General features: G+C 40.3%; 1 protein-coding gene across 5 annotated transcripts in view; it reads left to right on the top strand.

Annotated features, from left to right (window-relative positions):
• Positions 1-17922, top strand: part of nrxn3b (neurexin 3b) — a 331545-nt gene that overhangs the window by 112886 nt on the left and 200737 nt on the right. For all 5 annotated transcript variants that reach the window (XM_040017562.1, XM_040017563.1, XM_040017566.1 and 2 more), the window contains 5 exons: positions 12993-13196; positions 14779-14805; positions 15952-16071; positions 16462-16574; positions 17356-17624. In XM_040017562.1, coding sequence (XP_039873496.1) covers positions 12993-13196; positions 14779-14805; positions 15952-16071; positions 16462-16574; positions 17356-17624 — 733 coding nt within the window. The remainder of the gene's footprint in view (positions 1-12992; positions 13197-14778; positions 14806-15951; positions 16072-16461; positions 16575-17355; positions 17625-17922) is intronic.

Genomic DNA, 17922 nt, shown 5'->3' with positions numbered 1-17922 from the left:
TCGAGTTGGGGAAACTCAACAAGGGCAAAACAATAAATCAGACTTACTTTATCAAGAAATTCTCCTTGCAGAGGATCACAGGGGCTGCTAGGATCTGCAGAAAACACAATTCTGTGGCTTTTTTAAGTTTCTAGTGAGATTATAGTTGTGAGGAATGGCCATTCAGCCTGTTCTGATAAATAAATTTTGTTCTATTGCACTTTTCAATTCATTACCTGTGTCCATGTCTGTCCCCAAATTATCATTATTTGTGTTGATATGTGGGGTGTTCCTTCAGACTGACCTCCTTGGTGGCGTATGGGCTGCACTGACAGCAGTCTGTGGATGGGTTAATGTAAAGTTTCATGTAAGGTATTCAGACTTTGCAAACTTTGTTTATGTGCGTATACTGTATGAGACCCAGCGTGTGCCCATGTGTGTCGCTATACCAACTAAGCAGGAGTTTTACTCCCATAAATCACTGTGTACTGTCATTAATCATAACTTCAACATCCTTTAGGTCAAATATAGCCGCTTGGCTTTGAATAATCCATCTTACAGTGGCATAAGCTACCACAGAGACTGTTGCAACTGAGTGCTGTTCCACGACTTATATCACCGGTGGATTTAAGCCAACAACACCGCAGGAATGATTTAGCCTCTTTTCTGTCCTAAAATACAGCACGGAATAAATAGTACAATATGATGTCCTTTATAAAATTATACTTGAAATTAAATGTGTAGCAGCTTGTTTCAGATACCAGTGTTATCTGTCACATGTTGATAAAGCTCCACGGATTTACCTCATCCCCATGTAAAGCCTATTCAATATGTCTGATGCACAAAACCGCTTACTGTTTCATATTGGCGCTACATTAACCCCTGTGATTTTTTTTTTTTTTTTGTTGATATTCTGATAGATTCATCTTGGCCTGCTTAGGTTGAGCATGACAGGATATTTAATAATCCCTGCACTGACCTCATCCTGAGTTTTGCTGCCTGAGGGGTGGAGGGGTGTCATTCTTCAGAGTGTTTGCTGTGGACGTCTTCTCAAATCTGGGTTGAGATTCAGCATTGTTGTGCACGTTTTTAGGGTTTTTCTGCAAAAAAACCAAATCAAAAATGGAAAAGAAATGATAAAAAAAAGCCTCTGTTGTGAACCACAGACTGCAGTTATTTGTTAAGTCCTCCATTATTTGACTTGTTTTTTTCATTGTTCCACCATCAATATTTTAACAGTGGATCAAACGGGTGTTTGTAATTCGAGACGGGTCTCTTTCAGGGAAAAATAAAAGAATTCTCTCTGGACTCGGGAGCATTTTGATTTCATTTAAAGCAAATCAGTCTTCAACTGTGAAATACTAATAAAAAAAAAGTGAACAGGTAATTAAAAACAGGAACAACCACAAAATGATCAAAGATTAAAATAAATTTGATCATAAAAAGGAAAACTTGTAACATGTGGGTCTTTTTTCCTTTTAATTTTAGAGCACTGAAATTACAACATTTATGAATAAACAATGCTGGCTTTTACATCAGCGTTGGGCTTCATGATTGATGTTTACATTTATTTTTAAACCTGATTCTGGGAGCACAATCACTTTCTAGTCCTACAGTTAGTAATAAATGTCCAATTTCTAACCAAGAAATAGTCTTTTTCTCAATTAGCAAGTGGTGAAGATCAAAAAATAAATAAATAAAACTGAATGCTCATGTCAAAAGAGTATTCAGTTAGCATTAGCCACAAATTTGGCTAATACTATTAAAAGCTTTGACTAGCAAACCAATTAAATAAATCTGGCTAACAGCAAACCAAACTTTGATAATTTAGTTATTATAGTACAGAAATTATTAAAGAAAAAACTCTCTTACAATTTTTTCCATTTAAACAAAGGCATTTTTTTTCCTTTATCCGCTACATCGCAACGTTATAACATCACACCAGTGATTGGTCAGCTGTAATATTGATCTGGGACCAACATTGTTATGATAATGGAGGAACAACGCCAACACGGGTATGTCTGATACAGCGTCTATATCAGGGGTGGGCAATTCCAGGCCCCGAGGGCCGGTGTCCCTGCAGGTTTTAGATGTGTCCTTGAACCAACACAGCTGATTTAAACAGCTAAATTACCTTCTCAACATGTCCTGAAATTCTCCACAGGCCTGGTAATGAATTAATCATGTGATTCAGGTGTGTTGACCCAAGGTGAGATCTAAAACCTGCAGGACACCGGCCCTCGGGGCCTGGAATTGCCCACCCCTGGTCTATATGACAGGTACTGCCCCCTGGTGGCCATTAAAAAGAGTGTAGGTTTAAATTCCTCTGTTTTGGCTTTAATTTTCAGGTCTTGAAGCTTCAAGTCTTCTAAGCTGAACTAAAGTGTAACATGTGAATTATTTTTATTTCGTAACGGTATTCCTTTATTTAGTAGAAGGTGGAGTTTTCTTATAAAGTAACACAGTGAAACACAATGCATCTAAATTTTGACATTAAAACAAACACTAATTGTAACTATTGTAAGTAATCAGTGACATTTAGATCAGCACACTTATAAAATCCCTCAGTGATATTTCCAAGGTCATTTGGTCTTTAAGGGAAGCCAAGTATCATGTAGTAAAACATTCAACAGGAACGACAGGATTGAAGTCACTTTGTTGGATACACTTTGTGACTTAATGTAAGGACACACTAAGAGCTTCATACTTGATCAGCCTAATGAATGCACAGTATTTCAATTATTTAAAGTGCTTTGTTCTTTTCTTTTGCAGAGATTATTCAGCTAGAGCATCCTTTAAAAGTCTAGTCTTGTCTGTTGGGATATTTTTGATGGTTCTGGTTATAGCAGCACTTATGTGTGTGTGCAAATAGTGAATCACATGGCAAGGATTGCTGTGGATAATGTCCGAAGCCAAGATTCTCTACTTTCAAGTGCAGGCATTTTATGCATACATAGAGTACACAAACACTCGGCTGTGGATGTGCGCAAAACACATTGAGACACACTTAGTGCCCGTAAGATTCTTTATCAGTGTCCTTATACTTGCTGTCAGGATGACGATATGATTTTTGAACTTTAAAGACTCTTGACAGCACGCTGTACATTGTGTGCCCGTGCACGCACGTGTGTGTAAGGCAAGAGAAGGCAAGTTTATTTATATAGAGCACAATTCAACAACAAGGTGATTCAAAGTGCTTTACAGAGACATTAAAGAACAAAAACAAATAAAAAGCATGATTTAAAATTGATTAAAAAAACAGTAGATAAAAATTAGAACAGTAGATAAAAATCAGTAGTTAAAATGTAAGTTTTGGAATTTAAGCTTAACAGTGTGGATTTGGTGTTTTATTCAAATGCAGCTGAGAACAGGTGAGTCTTCAACCTGGATTTAAATAAACTGAGTGTTTCAGCTGATCTGAGGCTTTCTGGGAGTTTGTTCCAGATATAAGGAGCATAAAAGCTGAATGCAGCTTCTCCGTGTCTGGTTCTGACTCTGGGAACTGATAAAAAACCGGATCCAGATGACCTGAGGGATCTGGAAGGTTCATACTGGGTCAGGAGGTCACTGATGTATTTTGGTCCTAAACCATTCAGAGCTTCATAGACCAGCATCAGAACTTTAAAGTCTATCCTCTGACGGACAGGCAGCCAGTGTAAAGACCTCAGAGCTGGACTGATGTGGTCCACTTTTTTGGTCTTAGTGAGGACTCGAGCAGCAGAGTTCTGAATGAGCTGTAGTTGTCTGACTGATTTTTTAGGTCGACCTGTAAAGATGCTGTTACAGTAATAATAATAATAATAATAATGGATTGGATTTATATAGCGCTTTTCAAGGCACCCAAAGCGCTTTACAATACCACTATTCATTCACTCTCACATTCACACACTGGTGGAGGCAAACTACAGTTGTAGCCACAGCTGCCCTGCCTACTAAAGATGAAAGCATGGACTAGTTTTTCCAGGTCCTGTTGAGACATCAGATCTTTTATCCTTGGAATATTCTTGTGATAGTAAGCTGACTTTGTTATTGTCTTAATGTGTTTTTCTAAGTTTAGGTCTGCATCCATCACTACACCCACATTTCTCGCCTGGTTTGTGGTTTTTAGATGTATAGATTGAAGTTCTCTGGTGACCTGTAATCGTTTTTCTTTGGCACCAAAGACTATTACTTCAGTTTTGTTTTTGTTTAGCTGGAGAAAATTGTGACACAACCAGTCATTAATTTCCTCAATGCATTTACCAAGAGCCTGTACAGGGCCTCAGTCTCCTGGTGACATTGTGATATATATTTGTGTGTCATCTGCATAGCTGTGATAGTTTATTTTGTTGTTCTTTATAATCTGTGCCAGTGGGAGCATGTAAATGTTAAACAGAGGGGGTCCCAAGATGGAACCTTGGGGAACTCCACATGTGATACTTGTCTGCTCAGATGTGAAGTTACCTATTGATACAAAGTATTTCCTGTTTTCTAAGTATGTTTTGAACCAGTTTAGTACAGTTCCTGAAAGACCTGCCCAGTTCTCCAGTCGTTTGAGTAATATGTTGTGGTCAACTGAATCAAATGCTGCACTGAGATGCAGTAAAACTAAGACTGACATTTTTCCACTGTCTGTATTCAGACATATGTAATTAAACACTTTGGTCAGAGCGGTTTCAGTGCTGTGGTTCTGTCTAAAACCTGACTGGAAGGCATCATAGCAGTTATTCTGTTTTAAGAAGTAATTGAGCTGTTGAGAAACTGCTTTTTCAATGATCTTACTTAAAAATGGGAGATTTGAGATCGGCCTGTAGTTGTCCATTTGTGTCTTGTCAAGATTGTCCTTTTTCAGTATAGGTTTGATTACAGCAGTATAGGAGAAGAGTTGACAGGCATTCACATGAAACACCACAATGACAGTCAAGGCCCTTGTTGGATTGTTTATCAAACAAAGACTTGTCACTCCGTTAGGGGGGGAAAAAAAGATTAGATAACGCAACAAAGCCGAGGCAAGTAAATAATGGAAATGGTGGGAGAGGCAAAACGGAGAGGAAGAAAACAGATTGAGAAGGACTGATGTGTGTATGTGTTTGTGTGCGCGCGAGTGTGCCGAAGAGATTTGCCTGGCTTACTCCCCGCTCCATACCGTGAATATTTGTGGAGTTTTTCACTTAATAGCTTTCCTCCTCCTCCGTCTTCTGCTTCGGTTGGACTGCTAATTATGTAAAGTGCGGGGCTCATTGGAAAGCACACACATACACGTTGCACACACAAACACACACAGAGTGACAAGCAGCGGCTTAATTACCATCTGAAATGACATCCTCATTGCCGCTGATATCTCTCTTAAGAAATACAAAATTACAGAGAAGAGCGCGCTGTAGCTCCAACTGTGCCTCTCTATTGTGCGTGCCGTTGATGCTGTATAGTCACGCATGTTTGCAACACTCACCATGTGGCTGTATTGAGTGCAGTCACCTGCAGTATCTCACTGATGCGCATTATTAGCCTTGCACTTGGCGTGAATGACAGTGATTATAGAAGAAGTCGACTGAATATTTTCGGTTTTTACCCTCTAAAGTGGCGTTTGGTTCAGCTTCTTCTTCGCTTCTTCCTAACTCTGTTCTTGCAAAGGGAACTACTTGAGCTTTGCAGAATCCCACAGTGTTCTCATAACTTACTGTTATACATTAGTTAGACAAATAAACAGCTGCAAAGACTGAGGATTGGATTGAAAAGGAAGTTTTGATGTCGTACAGCCTGACACCAGGTTTTGTAGGTTTAGCGCTCATTCCTGTTGGAATGATAAACCTGCACACATGGAAGAGGCGGAGCTGGGTGAGATCTAAAAAATCTGTGAGAGATTTGATGTGCTGAGAAGTGGAAGCAGTCTGGTGAACCTCTCGGGAGAAAACAAAGGCTTAAAAGTAAAAATGTCAGTCGTTATCTGCCTGTGAGCATCCACTGACATCCAGTGGTTTGTGCGTGCACACCATTAACACAGAACTACACATGAAACAGGTTGGCCCAGCAACCTACTGCTGTGTCTAACCTCATGTTGTTCTCTCCATTTCAAAGCTTTGGAAAATAAAATAGACGATGAAACACAGTTATATTTAATCTCATTATTTATCTAAACCTGGACACATTAACCCCTTTGGTGCTGATGGAACACGCTGACATCCTATCACCTAAAAGGGAAAAAAAATCTTTAACATTGCACCTTGTTAAAAATATCATCCCACGCCAATAAGTTCAGTTTGACAAAGGCAGGGTGACTGTTCCACAGCACAGAAGTGTGCCACTTGGGGCTTTTGTTTTATGAACAGGAAGATGTGTTCAGCACTGCAGAGCTGGAGGCAGGACACCAGTATGAACCTAGAAAGGAGGACGCTGAAAAGTGGAATACAAATTCAGTGACCAAAACAGGTAAGGCTGCAAGGCTGGTCTTAAAAAATACATTTTGCTCCTTCCACTACTGCTGTAGTTAAAAGTTATAGTCCACCAGTATGTTCATGCATTGAGGCTGAAAGGCAGCAGCAAAGAACAGAGTGCGCATCACACAGATTAAGTCCGATACAACATGAAAAGGAAGTACAGGGGTGAACATGGGTTGCAAAGTGGCTTGCAGATATGCAGCAGCTTTGAGGAGCTAAAGGATATGAGCTGAGCTATTAGCTGGTCAGTGCCTCTTGCTGCTGTTATGTGTTACGGTATAGGTCAGTTGGACCACCATTATTACTTGAAAGTGCTGAATGACTGAGAGGCAGGAATTTTCTCCTGTCAGTCAAACGCTGTCAGTTATCTTGGGAGTTTGCACTTTATTCTATTTGTGTCTTTTCCTCTTTCTCTTTCTTTCCCCTTTTCCCCTCTTGGACCTATCCTCAGTAGTTCCAATCTAAGCAGGTGGACATCTTTAAAATGAGCCCAGCCTTTCTTTGGGTAAGGCTTTTCTGCCTCTCAGTGCAGCTAAAGACCTTGGGACAGTGGGAATAAAACACAGCAAACAGTCAACTAAAAGCTGGACTTTGAAACATAATTTCAAAGTCAGTGGAAACAATTTAACACAATCCCGAGCCAGATAAGATTGATTCATGTTAGAGTAGATAACACAAAAAGGGTTCTGTTGTCTAGTCCAAAATATTCATAGGTTTAGGGTTTACAGAATTTTGTATTACATTTACATACATACATGATTGACAGGTGGAGAAAGATATGGACAGTGAATAATTAGAACTGCTGGAACAGATGAACAAAAGGCAAAGCAAATAAAATGTGGTGATTTAAAGGCTCTTTCAGTCATGCTAATATTGTGGCACAAGGAAGGGATAGTAACGGTGGGTCTGCCAATTGCTCACTTAAAACCTCAGATAACCATGAAATTTTGTAGTGACGTTCATGATTCCCTGCATTAGTGTTTTTATACAAGCAAGCAAGCAATAGGGCCCACAATGTGCATGACAGAAATGTGCAGCTGACAAAACCAGAATGCAATGCAATAGAAAACAAAATAAAAGAAGACGTGAAATAAAAGAATGTGAAAAATTAACGGAACGCTTTCGTTTCAAGCAGTGCAAAAATTAAAAATTCATAATGCATCAAAGCAGAACTGGTGCCAGCAGTATTAGCCAAACACTTACATAAACGGATACGTCTGTAGTTGACTTTTGGAGGAATCCACACAGCGAACACAGTCAAAGCATTTCTGTGAGGGACTGAGTATAGTTTTTCCATTTTTGACATAAGAGTGGGAGCTGAGGAGGGATGTTGAAGGAATGTGGCCTGACTGGAAAGACTTCTGTGTGAAGGTGACAGTTTTAAACTGACTCCTGAAAACAGCAGGCTGGCAAAGGGGCAGCATTGTGAATTGCCAGCAAGCGATCCATGCCAGATGTACTAAGCTAGTCATTATGCTAGTTAGTATAGATCAACATGAATGCATGTGTGCACATATCTCTGCCTCTTCTGTTGAAACTGTATTGCTCTGTTCTTACAGTCGAAAAATAGAGTGGAAAGATTGTGCAAGACCAAATTAAAGCTATTGAAGTTTCTCAGGTGGCATCATGGTCGCTTTGCTCGACAGCTGTCAACCATATTGAAGGCAATAGAACAGCCAGTCAATTGGGAAAATGTGCATCCCCTGACTGGTTGGCTATGGTTCCTGGAAGTGGCTGGCTGTCACTGGCTGAAGGAGGTGCTGCATCAAAAATGTGCTTCTACTTTTTTATGCTCGCTACTAGGGCGATATGGCCTAAAATTTATATCGCGATATAATTTGAAGCATGTGTGGTAACGATATATATCGTCATATATTATTTTCTTCTGTATAACGTATTTTCCATACTATAAGGCGCACTTAAAATCCTTTAATTTTCTCAAAAATCGAGAGTGTGCCTTATGTATGAATTCTGGTTGTGCTTACTGACCTCTAACCGATTTGGGCGTGCAGAAATCTGTTAAAAAATGTTTTAGTACAACTTTGGTAAGCAGCACTGCTGATTGTCAGAGCATTACGGCTGCCGTAGTGAGGAGCTTCGCGGAGTAATCTGAGTCCAAAACTTCGTCCATTTCAGGTCCCAAAGTTAAACGAACACTGAGAGTTAAAAACGGTCTAAATTCTTTAGTCTTTAATAAAATCATCAGCGTTGCTGCTTTACCAGGTGTAACAATTAAGTTTTACATCCATGAAAACAGAAGTTATTAAATTTAACGGAGTTAGAAGTTAGCAGGAAGTTAGCTCGCTAGTTTCCACCTAAACACAAGACCTAACTATGACATACCATGTTCTGGCTGAGAGATTTCTGAAACTTAGAGCTGGGCGATATATCGAGTTTTTAAAAAATATCGATATATTTTTATATGAGATATAAGATGTGACAATATCCTTTATATCGATATAGTCTATGTTACGTTATAATTATACTTGTGGAGCTGCAAGTTTGCCTCTCTTTCGTCCACTTTCGTCTTTACGCAACGTTACTCGGCCTCGCCTCTCCTTCACTGAACACAACTCCCCCTCCTCCCCCATCGCTTCACCTGCAGGAAGCGACAAGATGGACACTGCAAATCTCCGTTAACGAGTTACTGGACGGCGTCAACGTGTTAGCTAGCTAACCACGCTAACGAGTTAACTACGCTAACGCCATGCAGCCCAGAGGTGCTGCACGGACTAAAATCCTTTCATTTTCTCAAAAGTTGACAGCGCGCCTTATGTATGAATTCGGGTTGTGCTTGATGGCCGCGAACCGATTTTATGTGGAACACGGTGCTCAGCAATCTGTCAAAAAATGTTTTAGTACGACTTTGGTAAGCTACGGAGCTGCACCGCTTGATGGATTGTTGGAGCATTACGGCTGAGCCTCGCGGAGTGATACGTACTGTGCTTCAACGTAATATTACCCTGTTGTGTATAAAGACCATAAATGGCACCTGTTAAGAGACGTGGTTGCGAAGCAGATTTCAAACTCCAGGCTGTCAGTCACGCAGTAGAAGTTGGGAACAGAGCAGCTGTGAAATCTGTCTTTGTTATTGTGCTCAGCGTCTTTTAGTTTACATTTTGACTGCACAATTGTGAGCTTTTTGTTATGCAGAAAAACAACATTGTTTTCTTTTATTTATGGAGCATTATTATTTAATAAATGCTCATAATTTATTTTTGAGTAAATTTTATGTACATCTGCTCTATGTTAATAAAAGTGCCTGTGTGACATCTGGGACACAGCTTTGACTAAGAACTCTCTTTTTGTTCTTACCTTATGGCTTTAAAAAATATATCGAGATATATATCTTATATTGCCATCCAGCTAAAAAATGTCGAGATATGAATTTTGGGTCATATCGCCCAGCCCTACTGAAACTAATTAAAACGTTATAGCTCTGCTACCACCACAGTCAGGAGAACAACTGAGATCATTCATCCACAATACGAGGTTAGTTATTAATATACTGCAACAACATGGGAACAGAGCAGCTGCGAGAGAATTCAACATTAATGTATCAACGTTACAGAAGTGGAGAAAGCGCAGTTTTTGGCTTTCCCCATATTTCAAAAGTGCTTCATGTCTTTGCTATGACTGTCTGCATAATTTGCAAATGATAATGGTTTTTCAGCGGCTATCGCTGCAATACTTTTGACCAAAACAGGCGCAGCTTGATGACATCATCAACATGCGCTATCGCGATAGAGTCAAAATCTCTATCGTTGGCCAAATGTATCGTTTCTATCGTATATCGTTTATATCGCCTACTCGCTACTAGCTTAGAAGTAGTACAACTTGAAAAAGTGTGACGCAATCTGGAAATAGAGAAGGTTTACTTTCTAGTAAAAGCTCAGCCTCAATTGCTGCAGTCAACGTCTTTAAAAAAAAGGTAATCTGTCTTTATTTCTTATTTTTTATTCATTTTTCACTCCTTACAGCTCAGAGACTAGCTGGCAAGCTAGTCTCTGAGCTGTTCGTAGTCTATGAAACGTCAATTACGGCTGTAATGTCAAAATGTTATTTGGGCCTATCTCCATGTGGTTGGGAAGAACACACATCAGCATAACTGTGCAGTTTTCTTCACTGTTGTCTGTTGTGTATTTCTGCCACTTATTGGTTCCAGCGGGGCAGAATCCAACAGAACTCTATTTCAAACCTTGCAATTAAAGAGAAAGAGAAAAAGAAAAGAAAGTTGTTCACTAAGTAACATGTTCACTTTTAATAATGGCTCCATAGCATCCCACTGCCATATCTGCAAACATCTGGGAAAAACTTCCAAACTAAATCTGTTTCAACTCCAGAGTGGACATCATAGTTTGTTTCAAATGGTGCTTTTTATGTTCTCCCTGGTTGCAGATTTATTCTCACCTCATTTTATTTACTTTTTTCTCTTCTACTGTGAGACCAGGACCAGACCTGGCTCACAAATCAATACATGCACTGCTAGTTAGGACATCCTATGTGGTACGTATGCATGTGTGGATGTGTTTTTTATGTGTACGCACAAGAGAGCAGAGGAGATACGAAGAGGTAGGGAGCCAGGGCAATTTAAAATTGGGAAGAACAATGTTGAGCCAAGGTTTCATTATCCTCCAGGCTACTGTACCCACACAGTCGACAGCTTGTTCATAGAATAGATTTTTACAACAGCCCTAAGAGCAACACAGACGAAAGTGGGATTTTTATAGCAGTGTGCTGTTTGGTGGGATGAATGGTTGAGTGATTTCACACTGCTTATACATGAATTTTGCAACACATCACACAAATTTTGACATTTAGGTGAGGAAAAATCCAATATTGCTTATAATGCATTACCTTTTGCATGGGTAAACATTCGCCTCTAAATATCGACCTGGAAATGGCACCTTAGTCTGTAGTTGAACACAGTACGTGACAAGGGAGATTTCATCGTTTACATGTACAAACCGTCTGTGGTGTGATGCCCCCCCCCCCCACACACACACAGCCAAATGGTGGTGCATTTCTTAGGCCACGGGGCTATTTTTTCTTTTAAAAGCTGAGGTGTCAAAACAGGTATTTCATGGTTGGATACCCTTTTTAATCTGTCTCTCTCTTCCCAAGAGGCTTCCACTCTGCTGACAGTCTTCCTCTTTCTCCACCACACTCACTCAGGCTTTCTCAAAAGAATAGAAACAGAACAGTGTGGCCCAGCAGCCATCAAACCATGTTTGTATTGTCTCTATTTAACTGCAAAATATTTAATATTATTTAGCACGGAACGGTAGCTTTTATATGATGTTAGCATATGACTGATTTTACATTTACAAAACGAGATCCTGTGATGAAAGTAAAGGCATCATCTAGCTAGCGCACATAGTGGGGAGTTGCCGGGGAAAGGAGGAAGTAGCATGATGATTTAATTTTCTGCAGTCTGAGCAGCATGTGTGTGACACTGACTTGTCAGCTGATGGATGATAACTACAGCAACTACAGCTGCAACTAGGCATGAGGGACGTGTGTGTGTGTGTCTTAGTTCCAAAAAATGAGCGCATGCAAGGATTCCTGTTCCAAATTTTAAAGTGGATGCTCTTTTCATAACAGACGATGCATAGTGGGGTATATCAACCAAAAACCAAGAAAACTGGATGTCCACAGAATCGGTTTCTTCCATTCCAACCTCCTCAAAACAATGAGACAAGATTGTAGACCTGCACAAGGCTGGAGTGGACTACAAGATCATCAGCAAGAAGATCGCAATCTTTCAGTCTCTGCAAGGTCCTCCTGCTTAATGGATAGACCTGTCTTTACATTTTCCAGTGAACGCGAACTTGGTATGATTCAGACAAGGCTTGTGAGAAAGCGCTGTGGTCAGAACACCATCATCACAGTCGAGCACAGAGGGGGAAAGATTATGCTTTGGGGCTGTTTTTCTGCTAAAGGTACAGGATGACTTCATCGCACTCAGGAACCAGTGGAAGAGGCCTTGTAAATCTTGGATGAGAACCTTTTTCCGTCAGAGACAGCACTGAAGATGGATGTAAATCCAACATGACAATGACCCAAAACATACTTCCTACTACATTTCTTGTAGTTACTGAAAAACTACAAGAAATGTCCTTGCCAACACAGTTTTCTGCTCCAATTATTAAGCAGTCAGTGACCTGCAAATCAATTCATATCCTTTATGTAATTTGATTTTCTAGATTTTTGGTTCATATTCTGTTTCTCTCCATTAAAATGAAACTGCCATAAACATTAGAAATTGTTCATTTCTTTGTGAGCAAGCTTACAAATTCATGCCGGGATTAAATAAATATTTCTCTCACTGTATTTGTTTACTTTCAGGGCACACGTTTGGTTTTTTTTGTAGATTTCATCTCCTGGTGCATAAACAGCTGTCTGAAGGAGGTGAAACATATGGAATGATTTGATTTGTGCCATTTATCATGTTATCTCTTGTTTTTGCACCCACGCGCTTGCCCGTGTCACTTTTGCTAATTAAATTAAATCCGCTAATTAAAGGTGTAATTAATATTTATGCCGAGTCGAGATCAGCATTTGAGCTTTCTCCTGTATTTTTTTTTTTCCCCACAGAGGCGTCAATATTGTCTTATGACGGGAGCATGTATATGAAGGTGGTGATACCTAACATCATCCACACTGAGGCTGAAGACGTCTCCCTCCGCTTCATGTCCCAGCGAGCGTTCGGCCTGCTCATGGCCGCCACGTCTCGTGAATCTGCAGACACGCTGCGGCTCGAGTTGGACAGCGGAAGGGTCAAGCTGACGGTCAACCTAGGTATCGTATTAGCCGTCACCTCTCTTCCAGTTCCTGGGGTGGCCTTCCTGTTTCGCTATTTCTGTTCTTTTTGTAAAGATTTTCTTTATGGTCCAGACCTTCTCTCAGACCTAACACATACTAAACCCGTTTTGTAGTTTGTCTTTGTAGTTGCATGGATTGTTTTTGACTTGCCTGGACTGTAAGTTTTTATGCCTTGTTGCGAAGATGTCTTTGTAGATTTTATATCCATCAGTCTAACTCTTAACACACTTATCCATGCACCGCAGCACATCTTTTGAACTGGTCGTAGATCACTTTAGTCATGCCCATTATTGTGCACAAATGGATTTTCTTTCCAAAGACACACATTTCACTTTTGAATGATTTCAATAGATGGCATCTGTGACACATGCGTTAATTCAAATACACAAACACTTCACTTTATCTTCTGCCATCTATTCTCAACTGCAGGTAGGCGTTACTGCATTGTAGTGCTGCCCTGATAGTTTGCATTTTTATCATGTGGTTTGTTTCTTTGTCCGTTTTATTTGATTTGATTTCCCTCATGATAGCAGGTTCATGTTTCCCTCCATCCATTAGTAACCCTTGGTCTAGCTGGCATCTCCCATGCCTTGTTCAAAGATGGCACTCACCCCTTCAAAGGCCCAGAGCCTGCGGCCCGTCTGGCAAACAGCCCGATGCCACGGCACCTAGCTCGCCTGCAGATGGTGGCACGAGTGGTACATTTAAGTAGAGTGCAGGCCTTTATACCAGTAAGGCTGGAAGAGATAGACTTGACAGAAAGAATATGTCTTCTTGTAAAGTATTTGAACATAATAAAAGCTAAAAGTATAGAACATTTGTAGAGAATTTTCATGGTCATTTCTAGTTTATGTTTGAATCTGAATCCAGTGTTATTGAAAATTCAGTTTAACTCATGTAGCTCATTTTCCACAACTTGCGTAGGATCCTCTGAAAGGGGGGGTCTTAAGGCCTCTGTGTGGTGTTGGTGCTGAGTGGCACGAGGCTGTTTGCACCCACTTTTCTGTTGCGGTTGACGGCACATGACCAGCCTGGTCACATGGATTTCAACCCGCACCTGACCATCACAGGCTCCGTTTTCCCCCTTAGGTGTGGATTTGAATCTAAGATTCTTCTTCTCCTGGCGTGCCATCTAAAACGGCTTTGTTTCATACAACTAGTACAGTATTTTGGACTCTGGGTGCTGGGTTGCAAAATCGATGTGGCCAATAAGTTGCAAGTGACCATTTTGAAACATGATGGGTTTTTAGGGGGGAAATGACACAGGTTTAAAAATGGAGAATAAAAAGCTTCAGATGGTTTATCCAGAGCAGTAATATTGACCCGTGTTGGTCCAATATTGCTGGGTACAGTAATACTGATTAAAAGAATTGGACTGGGGATTACTTTTCCAATGCTAATATAGAAACGCTTAATGTCAGTCGCCAGCTAAGCTAAAATGGTCGCCAGTGTCATGTGACCGTCCCCGGAAGGTGGCTTTTTTTGCTCTTGGATGTCTGCAGCTGTAACCTTGAAGGATGCGATTTCATCTGTCACTTATTCTCCCCTCCCCATCTAGACTGTGTCAGGATAAACTGTAACACCAGTAAGTCAACATTCTTCTTCTGCAGCCTTCTTCCTTCAGTCAATGTTTGATTGTAGCCTGTGTGCTAGATGTAGAGGCAGGGATGTGTGAATGCAGGGGACTGAAAAGAGGATTTCTCAGATAAAGGGGGGTATAGCCAAAGTTCAAAGCTATGCAAATCAGACTTAATGTGCTCTATATATGTTAAATGGCCCATGTTTCCAATTTAATTCAGACACTAGTTGTAAATGGTTTTTGTTGGTTTGTATCTACTCGTCTTTTGCACTTTCAGACTTTGTGGGCTGTATTGTTTCTCAATTACCCCGTAATAGATTGCAGTGTCTCTTTTTCCTGTTCTTCTTATTTAACACATACTGCAGAATATGGGTTTATAATGCGAAGTACAGCTGGTGTCAGAAGTCATGCTGTTATTCATTAAAAGGACCAATAGTTTCAAAGTGCTCACAGTCTTGTAGAAAGGACAAAAGACAGAACACAAAGAGTCCTTCAGCTTTGTGTGTGTGTGTGTGTGTCTGTACTGAAGTGCTACATTGTAGATGCCCTTTACGTTGATAGCTGCAGCTGTATATGTAGTTCCTATTATAGTAAATAGTGAATATAATGAAGCATTGTTAGGTTTGTGCATTTATGATCAGATATGTTCAGGATAATAAAATCACCAATTGAAATGTGGATTGAACCAGCAGCCACAATGCAGCAGACTCTGCTCTGAATCAGCCGCTCTGGCCTCTTCATCGGCTCGATGGGGCTGCATTGCCCCCTCGTGGTTACTTGGATGAATTACTTCAAACTAAAGCGCTCAATTAAAAGTCACAATAAAAAGTGTGTTTCTGGCAAAGTGTAAATTTAAAAATGATTGAACACTAGAAAAAACACTGAGTCTTTGTATGAGTAACAGCATTGCTGCCAGTTTGAATAACTTTTTTCCTCTGCTGTGAAAAACAAAGCAGATTTTTTTGTAAGTATTTTCTTTTTTGTTTGAGCACCTCTAATCTCACTTAAAGCTCAGATGGAGGAGATGTTATCTGTATGTCGCGAGGAAGAATGCTTGGTTTGAAATTGAATTACTTTATTTATGAAAACAAAGATTTGGTTTATGCTTGTGCCATCCCCGCTGTCCCTTCACTAACTAACCCTCATCTTCAGGCAAGGGCCCTGAGGTTCTTTATGCTGGACAAAAGCTCAACGACAATGAGTGGCACTCAGTGCGAGTGGTCCGCCGCGGTAAAAACTTCAAACTCACTGTGGATGACGACATGGCGGAAGGTAACGCTCTTGAAATGCATTTCTTTATTGTTTTGCTGAGATATACCAAACGTACATGATCTCGCATCTTTTTTCTTTGTTTGTTGGGCTGAATAATGTGCTTTTATTTCTACTGCTGATTTTGTTTCATGAACAGTTTACATAGTAATTACACATAGTGTGAAGAATTATGCCTTTCTTCACTGGAAAAGGCATGCCTGTTGCATTTATTCCTAGTATTACTCATCCAAAACATTGTAAATTATGAATATCCTGGAAGTAAGTTGTGCTGGGTATGAGAGTTTTTTTCATTTTGTTCCACTGGCATTCATTACCCACACAACCAGGGCGTCTCGCTTCCTGCTGCTGGGTCATTCCCTTTGCCTCTTTTTCCTTTCTCTTCCCTCCCAGGTCAGATGGCGGGTGATCACACTCGTCTCGAGTTCAACAACGTGGAGACGGGGATCTTAACTGAGAGACGCTTTGTTTCATCTGCTCCTTCACCATTTATTGGTCATCTGCAGGTATTAAGAGCTTATCAGAAGCTCATGTCCTGTATTATTCATTATATAATTCAAAGTCAGCAGCGGCATGTATCTGTGAGAGGAAATCAAGCATAGCTTGCAGGCTGATAGCAGATGATGTAGCTGACACAATAGGTGGCTGCAAGCCGCTTTGCAACCCACATCCACCCAGCTCCTCCTCAACAACAGATGACATATTACATTATTCTGTCTTAATTTATTTACCAAATAAGTTTTATTTTATTACTCTGAACTTGGAGCTCTGAACATATTAACTGAGGCTGCTGGGTTTTTTGTAGTTGCTCTGAGGATGGGAAGGTCAGACTTTGGGGCAAACTTTGGTCAAAATGCTAAAATCTTTGCTTTTATAGAAATGATCTGTCTGTCTAATGTTATGAGTCGCTGTTATGGGTCAAGTTCATTCCAATGGAAGCAGCAAGTAGCAGTGAGGGTGTACGTGTATTTCGATTTGTTTTTTCAATTTAGTAGATTTTATTTACCTCATTTTAAGACCTGCTAATGACATTTTTTAATATGTTCTAATATGTAAAACTTTAGAACTTGAAGAGGGTGTACTTTTCTTCACACTATAATTAATGTAAGGTCTGCTGTCAGTGCTGTGTGAGAACCACACCAGTCATACTTTTATTCCTTGTGTATGTTTTTAGAGTTTATTAACTTGCTATGATTCCTCCAGTCTTCGGTTGAGGTCTCTTGGCAGTTTTGCTCACTACACAGTCGTGCTTCACAGGTAGTAATAACAGCACCATCTCTCCCCCAGAGCCTAAAGTTCAACGGCATGCAGTACATTGATATGTGCAAGAATGGCGACATCGACTTCTGCGAACTCAACGCTCGCTTCGGCATGCGTTTCATCATCGCCGACCCCGTGACTTTCAAGACTAAGGGCAGCTACCTGGGCTTGGCCACTCTTCAGGCGTATACCACAATGCACCTCTTCTTTCAGTTCAAAACCACCTCACCTGACGGTTTCATCATCTTCAACAGCGGAGATGGGAACGACTTTATTGCCGTGGAGCTGGTTAAAGGGTGAGTGGGACGAGCAGTGTTCATGTTTTATTCAGCAGTTGGAGTCCAGATATGGATTATACATTTTAAATAGCAGGGCTGATGTGGGTACAGTTGGTACCTTAAGGCTTTATGAATTTAACAGAGAAGCCCAAACAAATTGATCCCAAATCTCCTTTTGCACATAAACACGATTGTGTTGGGAAGAAGATTGTTTTCTCTGTCAGTTTAACTCCGATTAGTGTCAGAGCAACGTGAGGTGATTGTGAGAGTTTTTCCATTAAAATTTAATCCCTATTGCAAGATAAAAAGAGACCTA

This window comes from Simochromis diagramma, unplaced genomic scaffold (assembly GCF_900408965.1).
Source record: "Simochromis diagramma unplaced genomic scaffold, fSimDia1.1 OVJJ01000802.1, whole genome shotgun sequence".
Taxonomy (NCBI): Eukaryota; Metazoa; Chordata; class Actinopteri; order Cichliformes; family Cichlidae; genus Simochromis; species Simochromis diagramma.
The sequence above is the reverse complement of the archived record's forward strand: the minus strand, read 5'-3'. Positions and strand labels throughout refer to the sequence as shown.